Source organism: Tupaia chinensis, unplaced genomic scaffold (genome assembly GCF_000334495.1).
Source record: "Tupaia chinensis unplaced genomic scaffold, TupChi_1.0 Scaffold142717_1, whole genome shotgun sequence".
NCBI classification, from domain to species: Eukaryota; Metazoa; Chordata; class Mammalia; order Scandentia; family Tupaiidae; genus Tupaia; species Tupaia belangeri.
This window is the reverse complement of record NW_006202563.1, coordinates 86,848-100,332: the sequence shown is the minus strand read 5'-3', so window position 1 is coordinate 100,332 and position 13,485 is coordinate 86,848. Positions and strand designations below refer to the sequence as shown.

The following is a 13,485-nucleotide window of genomic DNA, read 5'->3' as shown; positions in this document are numbered from 1 at the left end:
TATATAAAAATGCTATAGATTTCTGGATATTAATTTTGTATCCTGCAACTTTACTCTATTCGTGTATTACTTCCAGAAATTTTTTCATAGAAAGCATTGGGTCTTCTATGTATACAGTCATGTCCTCTGCAAATAACACTTGAAAAATGTTGCAACCCCTACGTTCTCACTTGTCATCAGAAGCTGGCTAGAATTCATATCTTTTTTATTCTCTATATTGTGTTGTATATTATGTGTCTCTCCCTCACCCACAGCTGCTCTTAAGATTTTCTTCTTAACGCTGCTTCTGAGCAATACCATTTGATGCACTCATATAATTATGCACCTATGTAGTTATTCTTTAATATTTATTTAATTTTATTTATCACTATTATTAATATTTTAAAATTTGACCAGACACACACACACACACACACACACACACACACACACACACACAGAGAGAGAGAGAGAGAGAGAGAGAGGGAAAGGGAGAAAGGAATCTGCCAGATCCGGGACTCAAACCATGATCAGCCATGTGGGAGTCCAGCACATCAACACTACATCACCTGCCAACCCCACACCTGTGTAGTTTTCTTTTTTTTCCCCTTGTGTTTGGGGTTCATGGAGCTTTTAGTTTATAGTTTTTATCAAATTATAAGAGTTTTTGACCATTAATTCTTTAAAAAAATTTTTTATTCCTTACTCTGTCCTTTCCTTCAGGGACTTTTCTTAGATAAATATACTGCAATTGTCCTATAGCTTAGTAATATTCTGTTATTTTTTTTCCTTTAATCTCTGTTTCATTTGGAGCAGTTTTTAGGTGTGTGTGTGTGTGTGTGTGTGTCTGTGTGTGTGTGGTTTTGTTTATTTTTAGACAGGATGTTGCTGTCTTCCCAGGGTACTCATGATCCTCCTGCCTCTTGTCCCCAGGATCTGGGTTTACAGGTATGTGCCATTATGCCTGGCTTTCATTTTGGGTAGTTTTTATCATGCATTCAAGTTCACTAATCTTTTCTTCTGCAGTGTCTGATCACCATGAATTCTTTTCAGTGTATTTTTAGTTCAGACAGCCCAGTGTTCATTTCTAGAGGTTTGATTTAAAAAATCTCCTATATCTTTACATTTCTTTTTGAAAATGTGGAATACAACTATACTGTATTTATTTCTTTGTTTATTAATTCTAATATCTTTGTCAATTCTGAGTTGGTTTCAATAAGTTGATTTTCTTCTCATTACAGATCATATTAGCCTGCTTCTTGGTATGCCTGTAATATTTAATAAGATTTTAGATTTTATAAGTATTACCTTGTTGAGGAATGGATATTTTTATATATTTATAGAATATATATATTTTTATATATTTATAGAATATATATATTTCAGATTTTATAAGTATTACCTTGTTAAGGAATGGATATTTTTATATATTCTGTAAATATATAAAAATATCCAGTCTTAATTACTTGGAAAACCAATCCTGTTACGTCTTTTTTAAAGATTTGTTAAGTTGGAGCTTTATTTATTTATTTTTTTCCGGAGAGGTTTTTGCTACAGGGCGCGTGTTTGCACCAGAAAGACAGAGAGATACAGAAAGACAGAAAGTGAGAAATTACCCCCCAGGGGATGGCCATGCCACAATCCCTTCTCCTCCATTCTCTTCTCGGGATCCTGGGCATGCATGCACATGTGCCCAGCATGAGTTTAAGCCATTGGGTCTGGGACTTGAACTATGGTCAACTTCATGGGAGTCCAACAACGAAGCCATTACATCATCTGCTGGTCCCAGGTTGGATTTTTTAATATAGGGCTATTCTCAACCATTGAGGCAAGACTCAATACCCCTAATTATGGGATTTTCCATCTGGCTGATAGGAGAAGGCACTATGTATAACAAGTGCTGTGTGACCTCTCGGAACTGTTCTCTAATCTTTTTGAGTGGTTCTTTTCCCCACTTAGAACATTTCATCCACACTGTGCTCACCAGCACTCTGGTGAATACTAGAAAGTCCTCTACAGATCTCTGGAATTCTGTCAGTGCCCATTTGCATGAAGAGTCCTCTGTTATTCCTGATCCTCAGCTCCATCTCCTCATCCCAGGGAGCAGATCTGCTGGCCATAGCTTGGATTTCTGCTCCTTGCCTGTGCACTGGAAGCTCTCTCAAGACAGTAAGCTGGGGAAACTGCTGGGCCCAACTTATCCCTTCCTTCCTCCCAGGGATCATGATCCTTCATTGCCCGATGTCCAGTGCCTTCATACCACTGTCTAATTTTTTTTTTTAAATTTCTGATGGAACTGTGAAACTCAGACTCTGTTACCACATTGTGGCAGAGGAGAATACTTAACTGGATTTCTATTACTTCTAAAGGAACCGTGTTTGAGCCCATGCGATTAGATAATGTATCAGTTATATTTTATAGATAATCATAATTATTGCTTTATTAATGAATGATGGATAAATCACATTAAAATGTTGAAGATAAAACATTTCAGCTTTTTTGAAATACTTTTTCAGTGTCAGCTAAAGGGAAACTGTTACCACAAGTTTACTTTATCAAGAATCAGGAAGTACTTACTGTGAGATCAGCATTAGATTAAAAAAAAATGTTTTGAGTAGAGATGCTATATATTAGGTATCTGGCTGGAAAACGTACTTACGCCAATTGCCTGGTTGGACAAAGCTTGCTATATTAACCTTCTTCATCACTTGGCATGATGTCAGGTGCTAATAGCACAAGTGACTTATCACCAAGCACTAGAAATGCTTTAGCATTTTTAATGTCCTTACTAGCTTTTGCTATAATGTTGGGAAATGCTGTGGTCATTTTAGCTTTCATCGTGGACAAAAACCTTAGACATCGAAGTAATTATTTTTTTCTTAACTTGGCCATTGCTGACTTCTTTGTGGGTAAGTGATGTATCTTTTTTTAAGATGATCTTTTAAAATTAATTTCCTAAACTATAAAAAAGTTTTTGTTATTTCACAGGGCTACATGTGATTGGAAAATTTGAGAACAAAAAATTTGAGTATTAAAGTTTGGGAGGTTATATGGCACTTTAAGAAAATGTTATACATATGTGAATGTGTCACAGGTGAATTTTCAAGTGAAAACAGATTATTTTCTTTTATATAAAATAAAAATAAGTCTTGAATAGTTCTGAAATTGTCTTAATGTAAGACTTATTTATTTCTGGAACTATTTTTCTTGTTTAGATGTATAAGGATAGGTATTTCTCTTTAAATATAGTTTTCTTAGTGTCACAATGTTGGAGTAGTAGGCAATAATGTATATGCACAATTAGAAAACAGAATATTCAGGTCAATTAAATAGTATTATTTTATAATATGGCATAGATTATCATAAAATGCACTCAATGATAAACTCCTTTGCATATAATATGTTGTCATAGCTTTACAGAGTTATAATAGACCATAGAAATTAATCTTTGAGAATATGCACTTCGTAAATTTTCACTGCCTGACTGTTGTAATTTTAAAGTAAAGCTTATCATAACAAGTAGACATGTAGAAATGTCAGTTGATGATATTGTTTCATAGAAGCTTCTAGTATAATTCACATTTAGATTATCGTGTTTATAGCTTCATAAAGCTTGTATTTATGTTAAATTGAAACATAACTCATAGAATGCTTGGTACTTTGCCTGGAACACAATGCTTGCTCAACATACGTTAGTTCTCTTCTCTTGATTTCTCTGTAGATAAGTGTTAACCCAAACCAAGTGTTGGTGTAGTTCTAGTTATGCGTAAGTACTGTCAGATATGCAAGTTCTACTAGGTATAGGAGATCCATGAAAGAATAGGTTAGTCTCTTCTTACTCTAAAGTTTCAATGTAGCAGAGCAAATAAAAGATGTTCACAAATGACCATACCAGAGTAATGTGAGATCACAAGAAGATCTAACACTGCCATGGCACTCAGAGGTGGGTTCAAACACATTTAGTTAATGAACTTTGGTATTCAAGATGAACCTTCAAGGATGGGCAGGGTTTCCATAGGCAGATCTGGGCAGGAGAGGAATATTCCAAGAATCGGCAAAGACAGTGCTATTAAAAAAAAAAAAAAAAATCTTGTGCATGTTGTCCTGAGTGTAAACTTAAGACTGGCTGATATGCAGGTAGTTGTATGGGAACAGGGATAACACTGGAATCTATATAGTGAACACCTTGAGTGTTCAGACTCACTAATGTGAATCTGGATTGAAGTTTATTCATAAGGCAGTGTGGAGATTTAAGGATTTGAGAACATGTGAGTAATTGGATGCATTGGATGCTTTGCCTTAGAAGCATCACGAGAGCAATAGGTGGTGGGAGAAGCAGCAGAACAAAGTAGCCTGGTTTTAGAGACAATCCAGTGTGTAGCAGAAGTCTGTGGTAAGGCTCTGAGCTGGGATGATGGTGTAAAGGCAGGCCAGGAGGTAGAGCTGCAAATGATGGCACCAGGCAAGACAAAGAAAAATAATTTGGGGTTCATGGACTAAGAAAAGTGTGGCATTCTGGCATTCTTAATAGAAATCGGAAGCACTGTGGGTAGGTAGTTATGATTCCATTGTCCTGAGAATTCTGAGAAACTACTAGACAGAGAGGTTGATTTATGAGTCATAGTATAGAAAGGACAGGGTCATTAATAAAGGGGGCTAACCAATATAGATAGGTCCTTTCTTCCTTCCTTCCTTCCTTCCTTCCTTCCTTCCTTCCTTCCTTCTTTCCTTCCTTCCTTCCTTTCTTTTTCTTTCTCTTTTCTTTTCTTTTCTTTTCTTTTCTTTTCTTTTCTTTTCTTTTCTTTTCTTTTCTTTTCTTTTCTTTTTTTTCTTTCTCTTTTCTTTTCTTTTCTTTTCTTTTCTTTTCTTTTCTTTTCTTTTCTTTTCTTTTCTTTTCTTTTCTTTCCTTCCTTCCTTCCTTCTTTCCTTCCTTCCTTCCTTCTTTCTTTCTCTTTTTTTTTATTTTTGAGAGAGATTTTTGCTATAGGGCATATGTGCTTGCTAGTGAGACAGAGACAGAAAGTGAGAAATCACCTTCCAGGGGGATGGCCTCATTGTAATCCCTTCCCCTCCATCCTCCTCCCAGGATTTTTTTTTTAAGAGTTATTTTATTTAACTTTATTATTATTCGTTTTTAATTTGACCAGGAAGAGACAGAGAGGGGGGGTGGAATGAGAAAGCAAGCTGTCAGGTCCAGGACTCATACTGTGATTGGCCATGTGGGAGTCCATAACTTTAAGCACCATGCCATCTGCTAGCCCTGAAATGTATTTTCTTAAAAATCAATATTCTTGTCTTTCTGGTGAGCACATGCGCCCTATAGCAGAAACTGCTCTCTCTCTCTCTCTAAAAAAAAAAAAAAAAAAATCAATAGTCTTGGGACCAGCAGGTGGCATGGTGGTAGAGGCACTGGACTTCCACATGACTGACTGACTGTGGTTCAAGTAGTTCTGGACCCAGCTGCTTGAAAATCATGGCAGGCATGAGTGTATGCATGCTTGAAATTCCAAGAAGAAAATGGTGGAATTGTGGTGTGGCTATCCCCCAGGGATGATTTCTCACTTTCCCTCTCACTATTTTTTTCTCTCTCCAACAGGCACATACACCCTATGGCAAAAACCAAAAAAAAAAAAAAAAAAAAAGCAACAGTCTTCCCATTTCTATCCTCAGTTCTCTCCAAGTAGTCAATGTTAACAGCTTCATGTAGATCCTACCACATCATTCTCTGTGCTCACATAAACATGTACGAATATACAAGCATGCTTATGTGAAGTGAACATAGTGGTTATTCTGCTATAAATGCACTCATCCTGCTCTTCTTTACAGAACTGATGCTACTTAGTACTTAAAGTAGATTATACATTTTAACTAATCCAAGGGGAGTGAGGCCTGACTACCCTGGGGTAGAGAGATATGGAGAGAAACTGGGGCTTGAAGCTTTTGAACAAAGATGGTACGAAATGTGTCTGTGACCAGCCCAAGGTCAGTATCATGGCAGCCCCACCACCAAGGGTTTGAACACCATAACACACAGGTGTGGCTCAGCTATGAGAAAAGCCTCTGTGGATGGAGTTATTCACCTGTTCTTGTGCCTCCGCTCTGCCATGAGCAGGTGGATGGGAAAGGAATTGGCTTTGCTCCTGATGAGGACGTGTGGGACAGGTCAGAGACTCTACTAGTCTGGCTTTTCATCCTTTACATCTCCCCTGCCCCTTGCCAGCTGCATCTATCATAGAGTGCATTTAGTTAATACTTGCCTTGATGCAAGAATTACAACAAACCCCCAAAAGCTTTAAGTAACAGGATTTGAGTTTTCTGTCAAGGTCCTCCTTTCTCTTTGCCATACTCTGATGTGTGCCTTTTGACCCTGAGCCTAGAGGAATGGATAGGGGTGGGGTGGGGTGGGCAGAAGTCGTGAGGCATTTTGTGTGGCTGTAAGTCAGTGACTCTTAATATTTGAGGTCATGAGACCCAGAGCTCCAGACCATGTGATGATAACAGAGCCTCACACAAGAATGGCCTTGTGAGCTTTCTGACCAAGTGCCCTCATCTCACAGGTTTCAGAACTGCCTCCTGTTGAGAATCTACCTTCGTGTGAGCTTCCCAGGCTGTTTTTACTGGTGGAAAACAATGACTTATTAAGGAAAAATTCCAGTGCCAGCTATACTGAATGATATATAAATGAGATCTATGAAGTCTGTATAATATCCTATCCATATTTATATCAATAGCTATAAAATTGGTCTCACGTGGCTCATGTTTCCATCTGTGGATGGTTACCTTCATATCTACGTGTCGTCTGAGCATTTTTATGGCCTCTACCACACTGGCATCAATAGATGACCTGGAAAGGATCTTTAGGAATGAACGGAGGTGGCTGTCAGCACCCCCGGACCTAATTATCAGGATGACAGTTTATCCTCAATACTTCAGGCCCCAGTTCAGGACTCTTTTCTTGCCCTCTGTAGTAATGAGCTCAGTCTAACTGTACCAAAACAACTGAATTTATTTTGTCACAGATCTGGAGGCTAGGACATCCCAACTCAAGATTCAGGTCGGTTCTATGCGCGGTGAGGGCTCTCTTCCTGGCTTGCAGATAACTGCATTCTCACAGCTTCTTCACATGGACTTTCTCTGAGTGTACACGAAGAGGGTTCTTTGTTGTCTCTTATAAGGTCATTATTCCTTTTGGATCAGGGTCCCATCCTTAGGCTCTGTATTGCCTTTAATTTCTTGCTTAGAGATTCCATTTCCAAAAATGGACAAACTTTAGGTTAGGGTTTAATATATAAATTAGGGGTTATGTGGGGAGGCATTCAGTCCAAAACACCCTATCATCCACACAGCTCCCCCTTCTTTTGATTGCCATTTGTCATGGAAGGCGTGACTTCTTTGCTGGCTGAGAAAGAAGAGGTACTGCCAGATTTGTGGTCATTTTAAAGCAGGCTGGGCTTCCCTGTCCTCATCTGTTCATTTATCCCACAGTTATTTATTTTGAAATAGGTTTATTTCTGAGGGGCCGGGAATATAGCAATAAAGATACAGTTAAAAAATAATCCTTGCGAGGTGATGATCGAGGTGCTGCAGGTGCGAACGGGAGCCTGGAGACTCGGAGCCTGAGCTTCTGGGCATGTCCGGCGTGTTTCTCAAACGGCCTTCCCTCCCGGTCCTCCATGTCGGATCCAAACTTTGCCACCATGTCAGGGGCTGGCCCCATCAGCATGTGGTAACTGCTGCTCCCAAGTCTACTGGCCCAGAGCTGCTTTGTCTCCCGGGAGAAGGAAACCTGCCATCTCGGGGCCGTTTTCCTTTACCAGAGCCCTCACACCCTGCCCCTTACCACAGGGGGCCTGGAGCAATATGGGTGCTTACTCCATCATGGCATGCAGATTAATTAAGTAGTGCAGGAAGGAGCTCCTTGTATTACCTATTTCTGCCCAAGGGAAGATGAAAACTGCAGAACTCCAAGGGAAGAATGGTAGCACCTGGACCCTGCTCAGAGGATCCTGTACAGGGACGTGATGCTGGAGAACTACAGCCATTTCATCTCCGTGAGGTTTTGTATTACCAAACCAGAGGTGGTTTTCATGTTGGAACAAGGAGAGGAGCCATGGATATTAGAGGAAGAACCCTCAAGTCAGAACCACTAGACTTATGCATAGTTGGTGACATGATGAAAAAGAGCCAGGAAAACCAAGGCCAGCATTTGTAGAAAGCTGATCTGTCAACAACAAAACATTAAGTAAGGAGAGAAATGGAATACTAGAAAAAAACATTTCATCTGGATGCAGATCCTATTCTACCAAGAAGGTTATCTGGAGAGAAACCCTATGAATGGAAGGAATGTGGAAAATCCTTCTCTGCAAAGTCAAAACTTAGAGAACGTCATAGAACTCACACAAGAGAGAAACCCTATGAATGCAATGAATGTGAGAAGAGAAACACTATGAATGTCATGAATGTGGGAGAACCTTCTGTCAGAAATCATCCCTCACAACACATCAGTGGACGCATACTAGGCAGCAACCCTATGCAGATAATGAAACCTTTCACCAGAATCTTCACTAAATAGAAGAAACCCCTGTCAACATCTTGAAGGCTCAGAAACGTTCACCGTCTTGTCAGATTCATTGCATAGCAGAGACAATCAGGATGAGGACCCAATAAGTATGAGAAATCTTAGAAGTGACGTTTCATTGAACAGTAAATAATAGGTATTTTTAAAAATTAATATTTTGAAGATGTTACAGTATAAACAAAAGCTTAAACTGTATCCTTTATCAGTGAGCTTGTACCAAATGAAATGATACTGGTTTGGAGTTTGTAAATTCAAAATTTTGTATTAAAATAGAATTCCTGTTTCAGATATAATATCTTTATTGGAAGTATTTAGTTATGGACATACTCTCCAGTATATAAGAATCTTTTAAAAATGCATTAATGAGTGAATTAACCTGATTTTAAACAAGTAAAAGGAACTAATAGTAAATAAAAAAAAATCCTTGCCTTTATTATACTTCTCTTTCTACTGGGAGCAGGAGTGAGGAACGAACAATAAACAATATAAATAAGTAAATAAATTATATAGTAGTTTAGAGGGTGATAATCACTATTGAGGAAAATGTAGCTGGGATGAGGGAGAAGGCATGTGCTAGGGATGGATTGCAATTTTAAACTTTTAATCTTACTGCAAACAAAATACCCGAGCAAACAGAGGAAGCTCTGTTTGGGGAACAACATTTGTACTAAGGGACAGCAAAGGCAAAGGATCTGAGCTGGGAGAGTATATGGTGTATTTGAAGCCAGAGGGGCTGGAGTGGAGTGAGTGGGGGGTGGAGGAGAACGAAGGGGTAAGACCAGAGAGGTGAGGGCAGGCTGATGTGGGACAAATTAACTAGAGCTTGGTGAGGCTTTTCTTCTCATCATCTTTCCCTTCCTTCTCCTCTCCTCCTGTTCCTCATCTCCTTTAAAAAAAATAGTTTGTTTAGTCTTATTTAAAAAAAAAATTAATCAGACCTGCTGAAGGCTTTTGCTTTTTTTTTAAATTAAAGTTTTATTTATTGGGACCAGCAGTTGGTGTAATGGCTATGTCGTTGGACTCCCATGTAGTCGATTGCAGTTTAAGTCCCGGACCTGGTGGCTTAAACTCACACTGGGCATGTGTGTGTACGTGTCCAAGATCCTGAGAGGAGAATGGAGGAGAAGGGATTGCAGCGTGGTCATCCCCTCTGGGGGGTGATTTCTCGCTTTCTGTCTCTCTGTCTGTCTCTGTCTTTCTGGCTAGTGCATGTGCCCTATAGTGAAAACTTCTCCAAAAAAAAAAAAGTTTTATTTATTTATTTCTTCAGGAAGAGAGAAAGAAACATAGAAAGAGAGTGAGACAGACATAGGGAGAGAGAGAGAAATAGCACCCATAACAGGGTCTTGATGGCATAATCAGTCCCCCAGCCGACCCTGGATTATGGCAGGTGCAGGCCGGGAGTAGTCAGAGTCTCTGGATGTGAACTTGGAACTATCATGTGGATCAGCCTTGCAGAGCATTGCATTTTACCACTGCTTCGCTGTTTGACCACTCTTACTGCTCTTTTAAAGGAACTAGCTCTTAGTTTTACTTATCAAGTCCATTTGACCCAGAAGTTGTAGAAACTTCCAGGAGTTGTAGAAATACTTAGGAATGAGTATATCAGAGAAATATTTCTGACTAATTTTTTTGAAACTCCTTTGGAATGAGCCACTAAGATTACCTTTACTCAGCAAAGCAGGAACTGTACATGATCTGTGTCCTACAATGTCACATAAAATACAGTGTCAGCAGGGTTTTACTAAAACCAGAGGAATAAAACTAGTTTTAATCTAACCTCTGTTTGAAGCAGCTCCTACGATTTTGAACACACCCTTCCTCTTTCAAAAAATGTGTGAAAAACAATATTTATGTCACATCCTTTCCTTTAACTTTTAAGTTGGCGACATCTATATGTAAGTGACTGCTGACATCTCATTCTTCTTTCTCATTCTGTGGAAGAAATGAGTACAGGTGTGGAAATACTCGTGCTGGGAACCGCAGAAGCCACACCATGGGCTAAAATAGAACACATGTCTCTGGTTTTGAGATGCTTTGATTTATCTCAGGTGAACCTGATAACCTATTTTATACCACATACACATGTAACACACACAGCCTTGATTAAATAAAAGGCACCACGAAGAAGCCTACTCGTCATTAAAAATGCAATTGAAACATAAAATAAGTGAGTTATTTGGACAATGTATAGTCCAAATAAGAACTGACCACACAACTTTCCACCTTGATGGAGTCTGGTCTCTCATCTTTATGTTAGCCTAGGAACAGAACACCAGATTTCACATCTCCTTATACCAGTTCTGAAACTGTGCCATCACAGCCTCCTATAATCTTGTTCTGAGAGAATGCTTCTTTTTCCTTTCTTTTATCTCTCTCTTTTTAAAGTTACTCTCTCTTTTTCTCTTTAAAGTTAGTCCTTTCCCTTTCCCCCTTCTTTCCTTCCCTTTTTTTCTTCCTTCCTTCAGGCAAGTAGCCTTGTCCAACTGCACTGCTGACACCCCAGCCTACCAGTCATCAAGGATCAGGTAGACTTGGGATCCTAACCCAGGTTTTCCATGTGGTTCTACTGTCACGCCCTGGTGCTCTACGGCCTGTAGAGGTCTGGGGTCATTTCTATTATTCTCAATGATTGGCTTTCCTATTATAAAGTTACTTAACAAAATAAGATTTCAACTGAGCTCCCACTTAATATATGATATCTCAGCAACCTGACTGAACTGTCAGTGCAACTAAAACCCCTCAAAAGCTAAAGGAAAGAGAGCCCCAGTTTATTTGTATATGTAAGTGACTGCTTTTTTATATGTAAGTGACTGCTGACATCTCATTTTTACACTTAACTTTTCATAGTTAAGCAGTTTTTGTGTTGGGCTGAGTCATTGTGGTAGAGCTCATTTACCTGTTCATTCAGTGATGGTTCACAGCTCAAGTCAGACGTTTTGAAATTGCATTACATGGTTTCAAATTCACCTTTTCCAATGATTAGTTTAGCAGACCTTGGATTCATTATGTCTCCTCTCTGAGCTTCAGGTTCTCTAGTTGTTAACTCAGCATGGTCCTTATGTCACGAAGTGTTTATGGTGATTAAATGAGATGATGTTTATAATGCACATCCCATGATGCTGACATAGGTGATTGTACAGTACATACTAGTTGTTGTTAATTTAAGTTAAATAGAAACTGCTCAGTCAACTTTTTTTTTTTTTTTTTTGGAAAGGTTTTTGCTATAGGGCGCATGTGCTCACCAGACAGAGAGAGACAGAGAGACAGAAAGTGAGAAATCACCCCCTGGGGGGATGGCCACGCCACAATCCCTTCTCCATTCTCCTCTCGGGATCTTGGGCACACACGCACACACGCCCGGCGTGAGTTTTAAGCCACCAGGTCCGGGATGTGAACTGTGGTCGACTACATGGGAGTCCAGGAACATAGCCATTACGCTAACTGCTGGTCCCTCAGTCAACTCTTGTAGGAAAAACAAATACTGATTTATGACATGGCCCTATTCATTTTTATTAAAAAGATGACTACAATATACAGTAAATAGTATTCGTGCACAAGAGAGGTAAAAATGAGTAGAGTCTGGAGGGTGTAGATAACAGAGGAACCATTCTGCAAGAAATTCTTAAGACAGATGATATTGAGGAAGTCATTTTTTTTTTTTTTGCCTTAGTGAAGAGTGAGAAAGAAGTAAATAGTGAGTTATCAGAAAAGTCATGGCATGTTTTTCTATTCAAAAAGTATCATGACTTTTCCGACAAACCAATAGATTTCTTAGTAGAAGACAAGAGAAATTCTAGGAAGGGGAAATGGTGCTGGCAGAGAGAAAGAGATGTGAAAGTGTGGGATGTCTTGGAGGAAGGGTGGCCCATCCTGTTTGGTTTGGGTCATGGTTAATGTACAGATGATTTACACTGGAGATGGCTGAAAATACAGGTTGGGACCTGTACTTATTTTGGGAATAAGGAGCCATTAGAGGTACAATGTTGATGACAACTGTTATACAAATTGTCGTTTAGAGTGTGTAGGAGATTAGAGTATATAGAGTCATGGAAAATGATTACAGATACTGGAGACAGTGCCGGAAAAGGGTGAGAGAAGGGAGAAAGTGTGAACAAAGGGATCATGGAGAAAACATGGAGAGGCAAGACATTTATGGGACACAGAAATGGAGAATTGTCTGTTGATAATAATGTGTATAGTATCTTCACCTTGACTGGTGTGAATTAGGTAAATTCACGTTGGGTAAATTCACTGTAGAAGCTGTAGTGATGTATAGTGATTGAATGTATAAACTTTAACAAGAGTGTGGAGGAAATAATTTCTGAGCTGCCTGGTGAAATACATGAATTTCTAAATTATAATCAAGCCATTCTAAGCTAATTCAAATACATTATTTGTCTTGCGTACCCTTTAGAGTATGCCGCTTTGTACTAGTTGATGTGTGCTATTTTTTAAAAACTCTTATTACTTCCCTGTACAGGTGTGATCTCCATTCCTTTGTACATCCCTCAGGTACTGTTTGACTGGAAGTTGAAAAATGAAATCTGTGCATTTTGGCTCATTACCGACTATCTTTTGTGTACAGCGTCTGTGTATAACATTGTCCTCATCAGCTATGATCGATACCAGTCAGTCTTGAATGCTGTAAGTCAAACATTAATTTATCTTCCTTAGAATATTGTGTAAATGTAAATTTTGGGTCTGTAAGCCAAAAGAAATAAAAAAAAATTGCTATAGGGTGCATGTGCTTGCCAGAGAGAGAGCAAAGAAGAGGGACAGTGAGAAAGCCTCTCCTAAAGGAGATGACCTTACTGCAGTTCCTTCTCCTCCACTCGCCTGGGATTTGCGGCATGCAGGCACATTTGCTCGGTATGTTTTACAAGCCACTGGGTCTGGGACTTGTACCAAACAGTCAGTCAAATGGG

At 39.2% G+C, this 13,485-nt stretch overlaps 1 protein-coding gene across 2 annotated transcripts in view; it reads left to right on the top strand.

The window, feature by feature from the left end:
• HRH4 (histamine receptor H4) overlaps positions 1–13,485 on the top strand; it is a 54,789-nt gene that overhangs the window by 31,059 nt on the left and 10,245 nt on the right. Inside the window, exons 1-2 of one of the 2 annotated variants that reach the window (XM_006163670.3) lie at positions 2,575–2,888; positions 13,041–13,204. In XM_006163670.3, the coding sequence (XP_006163732.1) occupies positions 2,693–2,888; positions 13,041–13,204 (360 nt within the window). In that variant the 5' untranslated portion in view covers positions 2,575–2,692. Of the gene's footprint in view, positions 1–2,574; positions 2,889–13,040; positions 13,205–13,485 lie in introns of those variants that run through there. The other variant, XM_027766359.1, reaches the window with a different exon arrangement.